The sequence below is a fragment of the Saimiri boliviensis genome, chromosome 4 (assembly GCF_048565385.1).
Source record: "Saimiri boliviensis isolate mSaiBol1 chromosome 4, mSaiBol1.pri, whole genome shotgun sequence".
Taxonomy (NCBI): domain Eukaryota; kingdom Metazoa; phylum Chordata; class Mammalia; order Primates; family Cebidae; genus Saimiri; species Saimiri boliviensis.
Genome location: NC_133452.1, coordinates 149,397,012 through 149,417,969, shown reverse-complemented (window position 1 = coordinate 149,417,969; position 20,958 = coordinate 149,397,012). Strand labels below are relative to the sequence as shown.

The 20,958-nt window shown below is 43.2% G+C and overlaps 1 protein-coding gene across 2 annotated transcripts in view; it reads left to right on the top strand.

Moving 5' to 3' along the window:
• The window catches only part of NEDD9 (neural precursor cell expressed, developmentally down-regulated 9), a 199,453-nt gene that overhangs the window by 138,772 nt on the left and 39,723 nt on the right, over positions 1-20,958 (top strand). Inside the window, exon 1 of one of the 2 annotated variants that reach the window (XM_003927346.2) lies at positions 2,810-7,361. The exons of the other annotated variant lie outside the window; for it this stretch is intronic. Within the exon in view, the coding sequence (XP_003927395.1) occupies positions 7,350-7,361 (12 nt within the window). The 5' untranslated portion in view covers positions 2,810-7,349. Of the gene's footprint in view, positions 1-2,809; positions 7,362-20,958 lie in introns of those variants that run through there. 2 annotated transcript variants of the gene reach the window in all.

The following is a 20,958-nucleotide window of genomic DNA, read 5'->3' as shown; positions in this document are numbered from 1 at the left end:
TTGTAAGGGGCTGTACCATGACAGCCTGCTGAAATTTAAGAATCATGAGTCAAGGAGCCTTTTGAGAAAACACTACCCTCCATCTGCAGGAACAATTTTTTTTTTTAATATTGCCTTAACAAGGCTTTCAGAAAATAGAATGTATTCTTAGGACACTGTTAGTAAAGAGGTAGCTGGGTGTAAGGTCGGGTGGTCTTCATGAGGTCTCCTGTGCCAAAATAGCAGCAGCAGAAAAGTGAATGAAAGCCCCATTTCACAGTATATAAAGAATCAAGCATTAGGACTGTTCTTAGGCTCTTCTCTAATAATAGACTTTCATCCATTCCAAGAGCCTGCCCAGTTCAACAGATAAAAGAGGTTTATTGCCTTGAAGTGACAGGAGCTCATTCCCTCACCTTCTGAGAAGTGGCTTATTTTTCCCCCTGTTGAATTCAGTGAAGGCAGTGCGCACAGACAAGACACGGGGCTTTGAGACGACAAAGGGGATTCAGTCACCTGCATAGGTGCAAACGGGATACAACAAAAGAAAAGACAGAACCCTCGTCTATAAATTGCTCAAAATCTCATTGTGGAGAAGAAACTCTCACAAAGGAAACTGCATAAGACAATAATCGAGCACTAAATGGTATGTTATAGACAAAAAACTGACTAGAGACCATATGCAGATTTTTTTAGTTTTCGTTTTTAGAGACAGGGTCTCACTCTGTCTCCCAGGCTCCGGTGCAGTGGCACAAACACGGCTCACTGTAGCTTCGACCTCCTGGGCTCTAGTGATCCTCCCATCTCAGCCTCCCAAGTAACTGAGACTACAGGCATGCACCACCACACCTGGCTAACTTTATTTTATTTTTGTACAGATGGGGTCTCGCTATGTTGCCCAAGATGGCCTCAAACTCCTGGGCTCAAGCAATCCTCCTGCCTTGACCACCCAAAGTGCTAGGATTACAAGTGTGAGCTACCACAACCAGCCATGAAGATCATTTTAAATGGGTAGATTCCATGGCTTCATACTAAGCTTACTGAGGCTTATACTTAAAGGAAAGAGGCCTACACATTCCTAATTGTTTCTTAACAATAGGATAGGATTTGGGAAGCACTGGCTTAGGCCACGGGTGATGGGAGTTCAGAGATGCAGAGAAAGATTGGAGGGAGAAGAGCAACGATGGAGAGATTTTTTTCTAGGAAAGCTTTCATAAAGAAGATGGGGTAAGAGGTAAAGGAATGATGGGATATAGGTAAGCAGAGCCACGAAGCAGGGCAGGATGATGAAAGCCGAACTACACACACAGGCTGGAAAGTGCCAGTGAGTAAGGGGTGTTTGTGTGCATTTGTATTTACACTGTGGCATCAGCCCACCTCACAACTCAACAACGGTTTCTGAGTTGAGTTTAGTCCCACTAGGGTGGACATTTGACCTTATTGAGCAGACAAACATGTGCTGAGATAACGACGTTCATTAATTCATTCATTCATATGAAGAGAGGAAGCCTTTGGCGGTAGTATAACTCTATGGTCGGGCCCACACAGACTCAGAAACCAGAGAGCCTGCGTTCATAAACCAAACGTGCCATCACCTTGTAAGTTGGTGCACCCTCTAGAACTTCTCCAGTCTTGGTTTTGTGATGTGTAAAGTAAAAACAATACAACCTACCTCATAGGATTGTTACATGAGATGAAATTAAATGAACTCATACTTGTAAACGTCTGGCACAGGGCCTGGCAGCTGGGAGGGTTTCAATCAAGGCTGAATGAACCAAGGATCAGTTGGATTGAAGAGAAAACTCTCAGTGGCTGGTCTTTGGGGAGGTTTCTGGCGACCTGCAAGAGACTGGAAAAGTTGCTGCCTCTAATTATTTTTGAAATAACTTTGGTATATGTAGATTATTTTTAAAAACTGATGTCAGACTAGAAATGATAAAACATGGCCCTAGAATGGTTTCTTTTTAGGACTGGGCTGCCCCTCTGGTCTAGCACTCACTCAGCTTCCAGATTGTTCCCTTGTAGATGTGGAAAGATCTATACTTTATTCTGAACTCAGGCACACATATACCCTGCTCTAATCTAGAGTGTGGGTCAGCAAACTTCCAGAGATGACCAAATAATACTTTTTCTTTGGCTTTGGGGGCTTTCCCATCTCTGTAGCAACTGCTCAGAGTTTGCCATTACAGCTCAAAAGATATCCCCACATGAATAAGAATGGTTGTGTTCCAATAAAACTTTATTTATAGACACAGAAATTTGAATTTCACATCATTTTCATGTCTCGTCTTTGGGTTTGTTGTTTTTTTTTTTTCCCAACCACTTAAATATGTAAAAGCTGTTCTTGGCTCATAGATGCAGAACTAGCAACAGGCTTTGAGTTGGTTCTGAAAAGGTGCATCCTAACTCCATTTTAAATAAATGGAAAATACACTGCTAATCTCAAACATGTCTTCCCTGTTTCCTTCCTGAGCACCACACAGAACCTCATGGTAAACATGCTTTCTTTGAAGTCACATGTATCTTCTTACTCAGTTATTCTTCAAGCATTTATGCACCTGTAAGGTACACGACAGGACAGGGGCCACAGAGATGAACAAGATACCACCCTGTTCCCCAGGAGCACACATCAGGGCTGGGGAAACAGACATCAACAAATCATTATGAGACAACGTGGAAAGACCTCATAATAGGGCCATGTTCCAGTACAATGGGGGCATAGTGAAGGGAGGGAGGAATTAGTTCTGAAAGGGCGAGGTGGGGAGGGTGGGGGCTGGACAAGGATACACAAAAGGGTTAGTGTTGAGGCCGGGTTTGATAGCAGAAGAGTGAAGCGGGGACATTCTCAGCGGAGGGGCCTGCCTGTGCAAGTCGGGAAGGTGCAAGCCGTCTTGGAATCCATAAGTCCCCCACAACCCCACACCTCCGCCTGTGGCTAGAGTGTGGGATGGGGTGGTGGGTAGAGGGGGAAAGAAAGAGTGGGTTCAGATGGTGGTCCACAGCCAAGTGTCCAGATTTTGCTTTTTAAGGCATTGAAGTGTCACTAGAGGTTTTTAAACATGCCGGTAAGGTGATCAGCTCTGTATTCTAGGAATTAAACATGTAATGAGCAATGTGGAAGACAGATGACAGCAGGGAGACAGGCAAAGAAACTAAAAAGCAATCATTAGAATAGACCAGACCAGGAGATTCAGGAGCCCGACCTCACCACCGATTGCTGTTATAACTCAGGCTGGTGGGACCCTGTGTGAGGCACTCAACCTCTCTGAGTGACAGCTCTGTTCTCTCTCTGAGTGGCTGGTTAGGTGATTTCCGAAGTCGCTTCCTGCCCTCACATGCTGTGTTCTGTGACTTTGCCCTTTGCTCTTAGAGAGCTGCCACATGCGTTCCTTCCAAGTTGTCAACAGAAGTATTTCTTCCTTCTAGCTTCCTCTTGATTTTTTGCTGTATTCATGCCAGTGCCCAGTGGCAGCATGATTATTAGAATGGCATCTGGTGCCATTTCCCTTAGCCCTACCTGCATGGGCATCAGGAAGGAGAGTGCTTGGTTGAGGAGCAGGCAGGAGGCAAGGCTGACAGGTGGGGATGCCCACCAGAGTGCTGGCAAGTGCAGGAGGTGGGGCAGGAGCCCCAGAGTTCTAGACAATTTTAGGAGAATCTGTATGGAAATACTAGGGCTGCTGCATAAATCAAGTACACAGCCCAGTTTAAACATCATTTTTGCATCTGATAGTAATAAATGAGGAAGGGAATTATTTTTGTATTCACTGAGACAATTTGTGTTTCCCTGAAGAGTTTTGAGGGAAACATACTAAATGACACTAATAAGGTAACAACTATCTGCATTCTTCAAGCTACATGAAGACCGGAGCTCAATATTTTAACTAGTAGCCTGCTGTCCTTGTGTGTTTAACAAAACAGAGAGAAACAGATTACTCTCTGCTCAAAACACTGCGGAGCCTTCACATCACACTCAGAAAAAAATCCAAGCTTCCTACCGCCTACCTTTCTGAGCTCACCCTCTCCATCCAGCCCTGAGTACCCCACGCTAAGCACACCCGACAGCTTGCTGCTCTTAGACACGCTAAGCTCACGCCTACAGACAATAGCTGTCCCCTGACCAAGTTGGATCAGCATCTGATTCCCTTCACCACTTCTGTCCGGAATGCTCATCCCCCAGATCTCTGAGTAACTGGATCCCTCAAATTATTCAGATTTATGCTTAAATACCACCTCCTCCCAGGAGTGTCCCTGACCACTTTATCTAAAATAACATACCTCCTATCCCACCCTGATCTGTTTTCCTCCAGCAATTTTCCCTGCTTAATTTTTCTTCATAGCATTTATCACTGCAATCATATTATACATTCATTTAATTATTTTCCTCAACTCTCACTAGACTGTAAGCTCCATGAGGAGAGAAACTTTGTTTGGGCTACCTGCTGTGTCCTCCCCTCCTAGAAAGATACCTGGCACGTGCTAGGTTCCCTAGTGATATTAGTTCAGTGAGAAAGCTGCCTTATGAAAGAATGGCACACAGAGGAGGGGATTCCACCACCTTCTTCTGAATGCCTACCACACTTATCAACAGCAGTCCAGTAGCAACATTAGTTATGGTTAATACAATAATTAAATAATAATCTACTATAGAATATAACAATAATGTTATATAAAATATTAACAAAATAATGTATCATAAATCTGGCATTAATATTAAAATAATAATTAGTAACAACAAGCGACTATTTAAGGTCTTACAATGTAACAAGTATTAAATTCTATCCACATTATCTTATTTAGTTCTCATTATGAGGCTAGCAGGTATCATTATTTTCTCTATTTCATACTTAAGGACATCAAAATTAAGAAGTTCAACTGGCCGGCCACGGTGGCTCACACCTGTAATTCCAGCACTGTGGGAGACTGAGACAGGTGGATCACCTGAGGTCAGGAGTTCAAGACCAGGCTGACCAACCTGGTGAAACCCCGTCTCTACTAAAAATACAAAAAATTAGCTGGGCGTGGTGGTGGAGGCATGTAAACCCAGTTACACAGGAGGCTGAGGTAGAAGAATGGCTTGAACCTGGGAGGCAGAGGTTGCAGTGAGCCAATATCACACCATTGCACTCCAGCGTGGGCAACAAGAGTGAAACTCCGTCTCAAAAAAAAAAAAAGAAGTTCAAAAATGTTTTGAGGTTCCAGCATAGGTTTACCTGATTCCAACACCTCTGTTCTTTCCTTTATGCAACCAACTGTATGTTGACCCAAGCCTTCTTGAAATGAACTTCGTCTGTCTTATTACCTTACAGGACAGAAACGGGAAAGCAGGGGGGGCCACTTGGTAGTAACCAAGCCTTCTAGCTAGAGAATAAAATTACAAAAAGCCCAGCACAGACTTTGGGAAACTGTTTGAAAACATTAAAATAGGATGGGACAGCACTCACTCACTCAATGATACTCATTAAACAAAACAGAAAGAGGATTCAGCTTGGCCACTTAGGAAGCCCAAGGAATGTTATCTAGATCTCTTGGAGGCCACAAGACTCATCTTACAGATGGGAAGGGCTTTGACTCATCGTCCTCCTTTATCCAGGCAGACACCAAAAACAGTTTCCTGCAAACAAACAACTCTCTGGTAAGTCTGCAGGATTCTTAGGGAGAGCCTTACAATGCTATATGCTCCATGCTTAATTTGTGTCCGGAAAGGCCTTGCACAATCACTCACGCTTATTTTTGCTCTAAGGACAAATGAGGAGAAACAAGACCTGATACAGGCTGGAACAGGTGTGTCAACCTCATTACAATGGCCTGGGGGGTCATGTCCCCGGAATTGGTGCCACTTTGAACTGCCAACCCTGTATCTGGAAACCACTTTTGTAGGACAGCTGCTCCCTCATTCTTTTTGCTTAGATCATAAAAATAGAGTTTTCCTCCAACGGGAATTTGTGTGTTGGAGGCAAAGGGAATCAGGTTCTGATCCAACTTGGTCAGGAAAAATTAATAAATAAGGGCTGATTTTTCCATCCAAGTCATGTAGTCTGGTTGGAGTGCATCCCACTCCGGGACAGCTATTGTCTGGATTCACCAAGTCTCAGTCTTGCCCAGGAAAAAGGAATTTTCTGCCTCACTGCTCTATCCTTGAGAAGAGTTGCAGAAGGTGACCATTTCTGTTGTCTGAGTGATTCTCTTTCTCTACAGAAATCATAAAATGGAACCTTTATAGAAATTATGTTCTGTGCTTCACTGGAGAGAGACCGGTCTTTTTAACCCGGCTCATCAAACAGTGGGCATTTTCATTCCCCTGGATAATAAGTGTTGGTGGGTTAATGGGTCATCCTCAGGAGAGAGGTCAGAAGGAAAAACACTGCAATGTTCAAAGCTGGAGCTAGAAATGCCAGCCGTCAAAGGACACAGAACTCAGTGGATGGTGATGATGTATAGGGCGTGCCCTGGCCAACCCCATCTGAGAGATCACATCTAACCTTTATCCTCAGCAAAGCCACTGAAGGTGGCTCAATATGTGTGACCAGCAACTCTGAGGCCCTGGTGAGAAGCTGTCCAGGAAAACCCTGGTGCGTGTGCTAGAGGGCTCCTTTTCACTAAGGGAGAATTGTCTTCCAGCTCCTTGCAGACTGACATAGCAAAGTACTTTGAACGTTGAAAAGAACAAAAAAAGCAAACAGCCACCAAAAGGAGGCGGGAGGAGGGGGAAAGAAAAAGGGACAGAGAGAGAGAGAGATATCAGCAGGGGTGGTTAGTAAAAAGGGGCCCGGAGACAGAAAACCTTTTGTTCCCGGGGTTCGTTTCATGTAGAGATTGTGAGGTGAATGGCTTTGAAACGAAACGCGTTTATGAAGGAGTTGCTAGGTCACAGGAAGCGCTACTGTCAGACTGCTTTTGTGAATTCGGCTTCTTTAAAATTTGGGTTGATCTTAAAAAGAATGCATCTCCTTTTCCTGTTCTTTTTCTTTCTGTCTTCTTTTTTAGAGGGGGTTGCGGGGAGGGGGAGGCAGAGTAAGGTTCAAGACGGTTCCCCACTTTGTTTTATTTTCCACCCTCTGATAATGCAAAAAGAAGCGATCACATTACAAGTTCTTTGTCAGTTTTTCAGAATTAGGGGTGGGCGGGGCCTGAGCATTACCTTGTCCCACTAGCCAATGGCGGGGCGGCATGCAAATGAGGTCCGCGATCAGCCCGCCGCAGTCACAACAGTGAGCTCAGAGGCTTGGGGAGGCGCTGCGAGTGACACGCGGCTCTGCCCCGGACCTTCTCGCTTTCATCCAGCGCTGCACTCAATGGAGGGGCGGGCACCGCAGTGCTCAATGCAGTCTAACTAGTGTGGGAAAACGGCTCAACCCACCCCTGCCGAAATGAAGTATAAGGTAAGAGAGTGCCTTTTACAGGTTTCCTTACAAGCCGGAGGCTGTGCCTGCGGGTGTGCGCGTGTGTGAATGTGTGTTCCCTACTGTGACAGTCCCCTGTGTGTCCCGGAGAGTTCTCAAATGGGTCTAGGTCACCGAGGTTGGCGTGCAAGCCGGCAAGGAGATCCCCAGTCTTTGAGACCCACTCCGGGGGTTCGCAGTACAACCCGAGTTCATCTGCTCTGAAAGCTGCCGGGGAAATACCTCGGTGAGAAGTTAGACTTGGACCCGCTTCACAGCAGCCACAGGAGATCAGAGGGTGTCTGACTTGAATCGCGGCAGGCATTGGCTCAGGTCTCTTTGGCTTCCCCAGGCCTGGCCTCCACTGCCCTGGGGAGCAGTAATAAGAGAGGAATGAGGACTGCAGAGTCTCTCCCAGACTGGCTCTTAGTACAAAGTTTTCCAGCCTTTGCTTTAATCGTTTGATCTGGGAAGGAGTATGCCATAGGCACTTTTGGGGGGAGAAATTAACAGCCCAGGTTACACAACAGAGGATGGAGAATTTTGACATTCTTAGGTGATATTGGATGTACGAATAAAGAAGTATGAGCCATTTCTTGAAAACATTTTTATTGGAGTTTGAATGGGGTGTGAGTGCGAAGGTTCGGGCTGGCTTATTGTGCCTGAAAGCTTACAGAGTGTCATAGTCACTCTGCGGCGTATCAGCAGCATTATTTTCCAATGCATTTTACACCATTGTTTGTATACTTCTCTTGCCAAAAGGATTATTGACTTGCTCTGTATGTTCCCCCCACGCCACTTTCCTTTCAAATCACTCCCATCTAAGGAGGCAAGCAGCTTCCAGAGACACAAAGAAAGCAGACTGCAATGAACTGGGCATGAATTTTTCTTGAATGATGAATAGACATGAGTGCTAGTGCTACTATTTTATTTTATGTTATTTTAAACAAGAGCGTTATTACTGAGATGGATTTGGACAAGGTTGCTAAGCTTCTGGATTGACAATTTATATTAACTGTACACTAGCTGGAAGCCATTCGCTTTTTTTCTGAATTTTTTTGATCCATCCTTTTTTGATTTAAGGTTGTAAATACTTGGTCTAGCTCATAACCACTGACTGGCCTCAGTAATAAAGCTTTTGTTCAAAAACTATGAATCTTATTCAAAAGCTTTGCCTCTAAATGTCAAAAGTCTTTATTGTAATGTCTACATTACCACTTTCTGAAGACACAGGCATCAGCTAACTCTGTTTTATCAGCTTTCTATTATCTTCATCAGTAGGGAAGATCAAAAGAAAGGTTCATCCTGAAGACTATTAACATTTGACTTTAGGATTCCACCAGAAACAAATCCCTCTACCTGGCAAGCAAGTTCTCTTTCTTAAAGTGGCTCACCCCATATTTCCTTATTTAGAACAATGATAGGACCAGATATTACTCAGCCTGGAGTGACTTCTTTGCCCCTCCTTTCCCTGTTGTTGAATAAGAACTGGCTCACAGAAAAAAGAGAAAGTATGTTCATATGCCTATTATTGGAAAGTATAAATGGCTGGAATTAACACTGAGTGCTGTAATCTGGAAAGTGACGAAAGTGACAAAGTCTCAAGTCACTTTTATTGAATGATCTCATCGTGTTTAGCTTTACTCCTTATGGAAAGAAAACTTAAAGGCAACTGATAAAGTGACTGACAATACAAACTGCGATTGGCATTCATGGAGAAACCTGCTCTCCCACTGGGCCTTACCGGTGGTGACCACCTTGCCAAATGATGTAAATACATAATTTTTGTTAGCTTGTGGGCATGTTCACCAGCAAGAAGCTGACTTTTCTGACCGAAGAAATGACAGACTTGCACCCTATGATGACCATAAAATCAACTAATAGCTGAAGAAATCCATTTTCCTTTTTTATAGTTTTTTTTCTCTCTAGTTAATAATGAATAATTTTATTTCAGGAGAGGATTTTGTCGTTGCAGGTAGAGAAGAGGTACGAAAGTAATGTAGTTTTATATATATATTTTGAAATAGGGTTTCACCACAATGGCCAGGCTGGTCTTGAACTCCTGACCTCAGGTAATCCACCCACCTCGGCCTCCCAAAGTACTGGAATTACAGGTGTAAGCCGCGGCACCCAGCCATGAAGTAATATTAATTGAGATTTAATGTGACAATACAAGATTGTCATATTCAATTCTCCCAATAGCTCTACAAGGTGGGAATTATTTTTATACTCAATTTCAAATGACACAGAAGGGCTAAGTAATTTATCTAATGCCACACACCTAAAAAGTGGTGAGCTGGGATTAGAACTAAGGCGATCTGGCTCCAGAACTCATGACTTTAACCACTCTTAAGAGAAAGAGAAAGAACTATCTTTGACCTCCCTAAAATATAGCTAGTGTTTTCTTCTCCCAGAAAGTTTAGGACTATTTCATCCCAAGTATTCCTGCAGGATAATTTCTTTTTAAGACAATAACTCTACATAGCAAAATGAAATGTACTTTTGGCAGTTGTTTGTTTGATTTGAGCCACTTAGGTAGTAAAACCAGGTAATTATTAGATTGCAAAATCCCGGAGACAGGAATTATCTTTAAAATACTACGTTGCTCTATGCACTGCAAATTTAACACAGACCTTATAATGTTTATTGAAAGACTTATGAACCAGGCCCTATAATACTTTTTGTGGTTGTTAACCTGATTATCTGGTTTGGCTGCCCCAAGGATCACAACTACGGAACAACAAACCTTCACTTATTTTGCTCTTAATATACACAGCTTCAGGCCAGGCAGCAACGTACTTGTAATAATCCTGAGAACTGTGGAATGTTAGCTATTATTCTGGACAGACATTTCTGGTTAGCACTATCTTGTCTTATTTCACTGTATGTTTTTTATCTGTCCACAGGAAGGTTGCAGTTACTGTCATATTACTTAATTTTCCATTTCTCTTAGAAGGGATTCAGTCTGTGGTTGTGTGATAGTAAATTATGGGGGCTTCATTTATTAAGAGTTTTCTACAAAATCCCCTTCATATACAGAGCCTGCTCTTAATTGGGCGGGGGTTGGGGGGGGTTAGGGGGTTGCCTCGATGGCCTTGCTTTGCTTACCCAGTGAAGGTTCCCTCCTGAGGATCTGGAAGTAGATGATTGCACTGTTTGCCAGGAAGGTGATGGAAGAGTCTCTGTGCAGCTGTGTTTGAGCAGAAGCCCCCGCCCCCCCGAGACCCCGCCCTGTTTGTGCCGGCCAGGCCCGAGGCCCCGCCCACCTCAGGCCCAGCCCTGGCGGGGACTCAGCAGACACTGCCTGGCCGCTAATGACTGAGCAGAGGCGCTTTTGTGGCTTTGCCAAATTTCTGAGCCCTTACGTGCGTGCGTTAAAATTCTAAATTATTTATCTCGTCTACCAACAACAAATTCATTCTTTAAAGTTTTGACTGAAGAAAAATGACCGACGGAACTTACAATGCCATTAGAAAAGCTGCACTCAGAAAGTCAGAGCCCTGTGCTCTGGTTGAATGGAGTAGGTCAGGGGAAAGAGAACCTGTGTGCTGTGAGACGCTTTGAAAGGGGCTTTGAAAGCGAGACTGAGAAAAAAATGACAGAGAGTCTTTGATTTAGTCAATATGGTCATGGATAACCTATAAAATTCCCAGTTCTTTCCTTGCATTGATTTTTTGGTTTAAAATGCTTTCTTCTTCTCTATATGATTTTTGCGACCAATCCAAATTTAGGACTCCTCCCCTTTTCCTTTTTAAACCTTGTATGAGATCTAGGAATTTAAAAGCACTGAAACATGCTTTGAAAAATATCGACTTGGTTATTTATGTATTTATCCATTCATTTATTTAGCAAACCCATTTGCGGAGCTAAATGGCTTACCTACACAGAGATGAAGCTTTGAGAGAACTGAAGGTGCCTGATAATACCAAATTTAGCAAGTTGCACAGTGCCTAACATACCAAGGGTTCTTTAGCATCCTTTCCTTGCCGGGATACACGTCAGTCCTGTTCTCAGAATTCAGTGGCTCCCTGTTTCTCACTTCACTCCTGTCTAATAGGAAAAAACAAAACAAAACAAAACTCTCCACTGTCTTTTTTTTTTTCGAGATGGAGTCTCACTCTGCCATCTGGGCTAGAGTGCAATGGCATCATCTCAGCTCACTGTAACCTCTGCCTCCCGGGTTCAAGCAGTTCTCATACCTCAGTTTCCTGCGTAGTTGGGATTACACGCTCCCACCACCATGCCCAGCTAATTTCTATACTTTTAGTAGAGACGGGGTTTCACCATGTTGGCCAGGCTGGTCTCGAACTCCTGACCTCAGGTGACCTGTCCACCTGGGCCTCCCAAAATCCTGGGATTATAGGCACGAGCCACCACCCCAGCCTCCTCTCCACTTTTCAAGTCTTTTTGCAAATACCCTCCCGCTTTGGTGCCTTTATGACCTCATTGATTCTCCTTTTTTTCCCTCCCCCCAACCCAGGTTTTTTTTTTATGCTTCTTTAATACTGACTTCGGTTAGTCTCACTTCCACCCCACTACCCTCCAGGCCCCCCCACTCCCACCTATCTACACCTTGCCTTCCCCATCCCCCACACACGGATGTGACACCTTTAATGCACATCCCACAGCCCTAATTTTTCCTTCTCCCTACACTCTGCTACGGGAAATCTTGGTCCCTCACTGCCCCGATTCATCTGCCTGGCTCTTTGTGTTTGCCTGACTTGAGCGGCCTGTCACTCCCACTAGTAAAGTCTCCTCATCCATCCACTCTGTTAAACTCTGAAACCTTTGTCTCCTGGACTGTCCTATAATCCCTAAAATAGGCTGTAACGTTTTTCACCTCTGCCCTACTCTGTTAGCACTACCTTACTTACTAACCCCTTTCAATCAAATCATTATCGAAAGGATACCTGTAACTCAGATTGCCGACTGGGCCCGTTTAGTTTTAAGTAGACCCCACTGAATATGAGAGACCCACACTTTATTTATATGTAGAGGCAGATTGATTGAAAAGTCCTTGAAAAAAAAGCATGACCTAGGGTCTGTGAAGTTTTGAGGGGGCAGAGGCCTGGTCTTTCATGCTCCTGTATTAGAGAGGGCTTTGGAGAAAGGTACGTCTGTTTCTTGTGGCTTATAGCTCTGTGACCTAAGCCAAGTTAAGCTCTCTGAGCCTCATTTTACAGCATTATCTGTAAAATCGGGATAAGAAAAACTGCCTCATGCTATTGTTCGAAGACCTGAGATAATATATGAATGAAGTACTTAACATGGTTCTTGGCATATAGTAAGCAGACAACGCTAGCTGGCCCTAGCTCTCTTTGTATAGTAGATGACCAATAGATGTTGAAAGGATGGTGTGTACTTAAGACTTGGTGACAGAATTATGTCAAAATCCCAGTTACTAGGTTAAGATGGTTGAGTATTGCTGAGTATTCCATGAGCCTGGATGTGTATTGTAAGCGTAGGGCCCTAACAGCATATGGCCCCACTTGCTAATATACTGATGACTTGGTTCCTTCATTATTGTTCATTGGACTCAGCATTCCTGAAATTACAAGACTTTGCTCATAGAAGATACTCAACAATATTAAGTTCATTGTTGCATTATGAAATGTATACCTAAATAACCATTTAAGAGGATCCTAACAGTATGTAGGAAAAAAAAAAAAAAGCATGGGCTTTGTTTCAAATTCCACCTTTGTTACTTTCTAACAGTATAATTTTATACGAGCTACTTTAAACATCCATTTCCTCCTTTATAAAACGGGAAAAATGCCTGTCTTATCACATAGTTATAGGATATAATATACGACAATTGTCCTTTCTAGCAGATAGTAGGCATTTAATAAACGTCAGCTATTGTATGATGTTATACACACAAAGATATACAGAGATAGAGATGTGGAAGTATTATAGATAAAAGTCTAAGAGGAAGCATTCCCTATGATTGTTAACCCATAACAGAAATATCAGTGAGGAAAACAGAACATCATCAATTTAAAAAACCAAAGGTAAAATCTAAAGAATGTAAGTTGAGGGTCCATGAGAAGTTCAGGGCAAACTCCCTATCCAATTACAGTCAATTAGAGTGACGTACATGTAAAGTAAGAGGTATTGGTTATCTATTTTTAGATCATTTTAGGGTCAGAAAGAAATCGAAACCAATTGGTTTGAAATGCCAACCACTAGGACCAAGGCGATACTCTGCGAAAACATATAGACCGAATTACCAGGACTTCTCGCCAAGACAAATGAAACAGGGCCGTTGGGAAGAAATCTTATATTTCCAACTTAAAATGCCAGAGAATAACTGTCGGTTTCCTAGGCGATAGATGATTGCAAAGAGTACAGGCAGGAAAAGGGGACACACACACACACACACACACACACACACACACACCCCCTGTTTATTCTTTGCCAACAACACCCCCGTCCATCTTATTTACTTTGAACATTCCAGTCATCTCTCTGCAGTGATTCCTTCTGGCTAATGAGGACTCCACACAGCTAGGGAACAAGACAGACTAGCTGCAAAGGACTATCTTCCTGAACAATCTTCATTTTAAGATAAGTGGCCTTGTTTGGTGATCTTTTCTACCCTTCACTGGAAAGGGTGACTCTCTTAGAAGACAGTTTGACTAAACGATAAGATCTAGGTGAATTTGAAGAAGATAGAACAGGCACTCCAGAAATATGGATAGTGGTGGTGGTAACAGCAGTTTTTCATGGCTGAGGTAGGGGGTGGAGGCAGCTCTCACGGAGATACTAAAATTGCCAGTGGAATGCTTTCCAATACATATGCCTGGGGCCCACTGTGGACTACTAAATCCCAGTTATTGTTTAAAAAGAAAAAAAAGAATAACTGGGATTTAGTAGGGGTCTCTTTCTCCCTAAGCCCTCTCCAACCACTACTGGTGCTTAAATGGTGTATAAGTAGATAGTTCGTGATCCTTATTCAAAGGCCTGGTCCAGTGATTTGTAAGTGTTGTGTTTTGCAAATCTCAGTCTTTTAAATTAGAATTCCTCCTATGTGACTAACATGTCAAGGTAATAGTTATATGATGTTACCAAAAATGTCCCTCACGTGAAGTGTTACTTTTATGCTTACCGGAAACAAAGATTGAGCAACCATGAATATGTGAAAGTGAAACCATTTCAAGCAACAAAAATATTTGATAGCTCTTTTGAAATTAATTTTAATTCCTTTCTTTACTGTGTGTGTGGCAGGGGCGGGGAGGTGTATTAATTATCCGTGAAACCCAATAGAAAATTGCAGTAACCAAAACACAGGTAAAGTTCAGATTTGAACCAGAGCTTCTTTCTACTTACTAAGGCATTAATGCATTTAGATAACATGATGTGTCATTAACATTTTTCCTTTTTTTTTTTTTTTTTTTTTGGTTAGGCAGAAACCCTATGCTGTCTCTTGGTCACTGTGAGTTAGCCTTAATCTCACTGATTCATGATAGTCAGTTTTCTTTAATTTAGTGTCTCACTCCCCAGGAGACGAGGCTAACTGAGGACTCATCTAGAGGACTCTTCAAGAATGAGCTGGGCTTATCTGGCCCCCAACACCCTCCACCTCCCAAAATAACCATAACAGGCAAAGCCAGACACAGAAAATGGCAGTAAAGTGGGCTTCTAGACACTCCAGCTACTTCTGAGTTTTTAGTGTCAGGACACGTCAGTCATCTGTCGATGAGGGTTTTTTTTTTTTTCTTTTCCTTTCATTCTTTGGTTCTTGTTACTAGTCATTGTGGTATGACTGAGAATTTGGCAGGAAATGGGTTTGTGGACCCGCAGTATGGCCCCACTAGCACACCAGCACAGGCATAGCAAAACGTCGAGCCCTCTTTCCCTTGCGCGCTCTCCTGGGGCAGAACTCCAGCATTTTCTCTGCTTCCCTGACCCTCTCCACTCAGAGCCCAGCATGACAAGCACACCTTTAAATGGGCTGAAAGAAGGGAACAGCAGACATGCAGGGAGCCCGACAGCCTTCTTTCTCTTAATAACCCCTGTCACAGCTGGGTGCGATGGGTCACACCTGTAATCCCAGCACTTTGGGAGGCTGAGGTGGGAGGATCACAAGGTCAAGAGATCGAGACCGTCCTGGCCAATATGGTGAAACCCCATCTCTACTAAAAAAATACAAAAATTAGCTGGACGTGGTGGTGTACGCCTGTAGTCCCAGCTACTTGGGAGGCTGAGGCAGGAGAATTGCTTGAACCCAGGAGGTGGAGGTGCCAGTGAGCCAAGATCGCGCCACTGCACTCCAGCCTGGCATCTGGCGACAGAGAGAGACTCTGTCTCAAAAAAAAAATTAAATTAAAAAATAACCCCTGCCACTGGGGAGCTGGACTTCTAGGCAGTCTCACAGAGACCCAGAGGCCCTGGAATAGATCTCATTTCCTTACAGAGATCATCTTGTCAATTAGAGAACACATACGACTGAATCTAAGATTCTTATCAATGCCTAGCACTTTTTCTCCCAAATCCCAAATTCAACCAAGGCAGACCCATAATCAACAAATACACTTGCGTTCTCATCTTTAGTTGTTGGTTTCAAAAATATTTCTTTTTTTTGTGAGTATATATTCATGTTTTACAAACCAAAAGAATGGGACATATGGTCCGACACAGGGAAAGATATTTGAAACTGGGACTGCCTGGGAGAGTCTGGGGCCACATGGTGACTCTAGAGACTGTCGTCAAGAGCTGCTCCTGAGATCAATCCGCTGTGAAAGCACTATCCCATCTCCCTTACAGCAAGCAACCTTTTTCAGGAAACTTGTCTAAGATACTGTGTGGTTTTTTGTTTTTTGTGCTTTTTTTACATAGACTTGTAAATAACAAGGTGCTTCCTTTCCTTTTCTTTGCAGAAATCGGCATCTTTAGAAATGAAGGCAAGCCCATTTTGAAACAGGGACTTGTTTGGAACACCTGAGAGCGTTAAGCAATGCAGGGGATTTGCGTCCAATTGTTCTTGTTTTAAACCTGGCATGGGAGCTTTGCCTCTTAGCCCGCAGCACCTGAATTGAGCCTCCTGCCTTGCTTATTAAGATCTTAATTACAGACTCAGCTTAGTTCATTGCTGAAGGGAAAGAATTTCTTTCTCTGAAGTGTGTCTGTTTTTTGGTGTGGCAGGTGTAATCATGATGAGATCATTTCTGGATTGTTTTATTTTTTTTCCCTAGGGGGATTTTTTTTTTCCAGGGTGAGAAATACAGTTCTTAAGACACAATTTCATGAGCTCATCCTGGTGCAGTAATAATAACTGTGCTTTGGTTTTATAGAGACCCTTTCTTCTGAAGAAATCAGAGCATTTGGAGTATACGAGTTCATGATTAATCATATTTTTATAAAGAAGAACATGTCTATTTATATCTATTTTGCAGACAGGGAAACAGAGGCACAAAAGGCAGAGATTTGATTGTCATTAGTTTTAAAACGTGAAGACTAATAGACCCTCCTAATTCAGTCCGGTGTCCATTCCGCTATCCAGTGTTTCTCAGCCTCGGCATGATTGACATTTAGGGCCAGGTCATTCTTTGTGGTAGGGCTTTCCTGTGCACCATAGGATGTTTAGCAGCATCCCTGATCCCTCTGCCCACTGGGTGCCAGTAACACACATGTGCCTGCACATGTACATGCACACACATTGTCACAACCAAAATATACCGGTAATCATTGCCTGTACCCAGAGGGGACAAAAATCCTTCCTAGCTGAGAACCAGTGGTCTAATCTCTTTGCTCTTTCTGCTTAAAAGTAACTGCCTTACTGGTTTTACATGATAGAAGAACAAAAATACCCCATAGAGCTGATTGCCACAATTTTATCATTACTAATGTTAAGCTTCATATAAAAGGTCCTAACCAAAAAGCAACTTCCTCTTACAGGCCTAGACCCAGTTTGTTTCAGTGAATACCACAAAATACTAAGAAGCACAAAGTTTCATTCAAGTTCAATGTAAAACCCATCAAACCATCTCTAAGGCAGCTTTAACTCTCTATCGTATTTCTCTGGCTTCTCTCTATGTAATATATACCTCATCATGGAACATGTATTTAGAGCTGGGTCTTTAAGAAAGCTATTTTATTCTCATAAACTGGTGTATAACACGTGCATGTAAGAGCTTGTCTCGACACCTCGGCACTGAACAATTTCACAGTGAGGTTTTTTTGTTCCCTTTGCTCCTGCCACCTTTCCCCAGTCTTCTGAGAAGCTGCAGCTTCGAAAATTCTTCCTTGAGACGGCTCAGCGGCTGCATCGCTGACAGTGTATGACTGTACACAGCTCTCAGCCAAGTGTGTGAATCTGTTTTTTAAAACGTTCTGAGGACCTCACAAGTGAAATAGATAATACCAATCAGTCAGCAAACCTAGGTCAGGCGACATCTAAAAGAGTTCCGGGGAAGATGGCATCCCATTTACATCAACTCAGTTCTGGCTGGGAGATGGGCGGGAGTTGCCAAGATGTGTATGCATTTGTATTGGTGGGTTTAGATATAACCTTGGGCTGCATAGCTTGGTGGATGGGAATGTAAAAATAGGAACCTCTGGCCGGGCGTGGTGGCTCAGGCCTGTAATCCCAGCACTTTGGGAGGCCGAGGCAGGCGGATCACGAGGTCAAGATACCGAGACCATCCTGGCCAACATGGTGAAACCCCATCTCTACGAAAAATACAAATTAGTTGGGTGTAGTGGCACGTGCCTGTAGTCCCAGCTACTCGGGAGGCTGAGGCAGGAGAATGGCTTGAACCCTGTAGGTGGAGTGTGCAGTGAGCTGAGATCGAGCCACCGCACTACAGCCTGGCGCCTGGTGACAGAGTGAGACTCTGTCTAAAAAAAAAAAACAGGAACCTCTTTCTCTTCTTTCAAACACCTTATCAGATGTTATAACTTGAGAATTTTGACTTTGAGAAATGACATCATGTTGGAAATATATTGTAATATAGTGGATTGGAGTCTCCTACTCTGTCATAACTTAATTCTGATTTCTCTTACCTGAGTACCTGGATGTTAGAGGGATTTGTCTAGACAGGCAGATAGATACGGTCCAGTGCCAACACTGTAATGCTGCCTGAAATCCAGATGGTTGTTTTATTGTTAATAAAATCTATCCTATGGGTGGTTGGGTGTCAGGCCTTCATCACTATATGGTGCCTATCAGATTTATCTACGGACAGAACCCTGAAAAGAGCTTGTGCCTGCCCTGCATTTTTGATGCCTTGCCAAGATACTGTACTGAAATCTATCAAAACCGGGCAATCTGGGACAAATGCTTCTAAATTTCAAGGCTTAATAGCAACAGTGCTGACTTCTAAGATGGAGAAGATTCTCAGGAAGGGCATCCTTGTCCAGTAGGAAAAAAATTCTAGATTAAGAGATGAACCAGATGCTAGCTCTGGCTCTGCTGCTAATCTAATACAAGACCCTCTGGACTGTAAAATGAGGTGATTGGGTTAGAATGGTTTCTTCTTACTCTGAAATTTTATTCTAGTCAATTCTGGTCAAGGTGTGGGTGATTTCTGGTTCTAATACCTATAAAAAACCTAGGTGTTCTTCTACCTTCTTTAAGACTCTCAGGGGTTGCTTCGGTAAACCTCAAAGACCAGATGAGTGAAAAATTGAACTCAGCAGTCAAATTCATCTTCCACATGGGCCAGGAAATAATAGAAGTCAACTGTGACATTGCACGTAAACATACATAAATGCCCATCTGCCTGCTAACCCTTTGCTTTGTGTAGAAAAATTTTTAAAATGACAAATTTTTTCAACACAAAGCAAAGGATTTGCCCTAGGATTTTGTCAGTTACATAGAATACAAATCCTAGCATATGAATGCTTCTGTCCAGCATGAACCCTAAATCAAGCAAGAGTAGATGGCATTCATTCAAGTGCGGGGAAGTTGAGGAGCCCAGCTTTTGAGGAAACCCTTTTTAATTGCACAGCTATGCTGTCTGTATCGTGTTACCCAATCTGGTCAGACAGAGATTTCTTTCTGAGATCCAAATACCCAAATTTGCAATAAGCATCAGATCTTTTCACCAGCTCTCAAAAAGTGACTTCACTTTGGTTTATGAGCCACCAGAATAGTGTTGGGTTCCAAATGATAACTCATCAGATAGGACTGGCCAGTGCGGAAGAGCTGTTAAGATTCCCAAGCCCCAAATCTTGTTTCGGATACTGGGGCAATGTTCTGGAAATGCAAAACAAATTTGCATCCCTGAACTTAAGGAGTTCATAGTCTTGAACAGGGCAATCCAAGTTGTACTGTAAAGAAATAGTATGATCGAGAACTGGAAAGGGAAACAGGCTTTGGATAGATACCCATTCCAGTAACGTGGAAGTAACCACACAAAGGGCTCTGCCCCACAGCACATCCAGGGAGTAGTAGCAGCATCTCTTGCCATGTCAAAGAGTACCTTTGGGAGGCAAGTATCTAATGTCACATTTCTCAAACATTCTCCCACTCAGGCATGTCCAAAGGAAAATGCTACAGCTAAAGTTCACAAAGCTGGAAAATCTAAGAAAGCTTGAGGACTCGGGGCCAAGTGAATAAAATCAAGATTCAGAGAGGGTCCAAGATATTCACATAAGCTTTATAAGCATCATAGGGGTCTAGAAGAAGCACTTTCCAGAAAATAAAAATCACTGCCTGAAATGCAGTCTAGATGCCAGAGGAGTCCTTGGTGGGAAATGCTGACCACCCCGCTCCAGTGGGCAGAGGATGCCAGGGATTAGTGGGATGAAGTGGGATCTTGCTGTTGCCTTTCTGAGGGCTCGTTCAGATCACCTAGTGAACAGTGTGTCAGAACACGGTCAACAAATAGTACTGGGGAAAAATTAGATTATCAAACAAAGAAGCCTGGGAGAGAGATGCAAGATGGCTGATCACTAACAGCTCGGGATTGTAGCTCCCACTGAAAGCGCAAAGAATGAGAGGACGCCACACCTTCACATGAATTCTTGTTGCTCACTTACCAAGACATTCCCAGCGGAGGAGCCCCACGGGTCGCCAGCGCGACTCTTGTGACCGGCGAGGCGGTTTTGCCGGCGCCTTGAAGCGACGGTTCTTGGTGCAGAGTCGGAAAAGCACCATCAATCTTAACGCCACTGATTTGGTCGGTGCAGTGGGTTGCTCAGATTTCGGCGCTGAGAATCAGTAAGTTGGACGTCCACTCAGAAACTTAATTACAAAGACGGTGAATTCAAAGACCACAGATGGATAAATTTATAACGAAGGGAAGAAAACAGCCTAAAAAGGCTGAGAATACCCAAAATCAGAACGCCTCTCCCTCTACAGGGGAATCACAGTTCCTCATCAGCAACGGAACAAGGCCTGATGGAGAACGAGTGTGTTCCATTAACAGAATTAGGCTTCAAAAGGTGGATGATAAGAAACTTCTGTAAGTTAAAAGAACTTGTTCAAACCCAATCTAAAGAAACTAAGAACTTTGAAAAAAGGTTTGACGAAATGCTAACAAGAATACACAATTTAGAGAGGAATATAAGTGAATTGATGGAGCTGAAAAACACAATAGGAGAACTTCGTGAAGTATGCACAAGTTTTAACAGCCGAATTGATCAAGCAGAA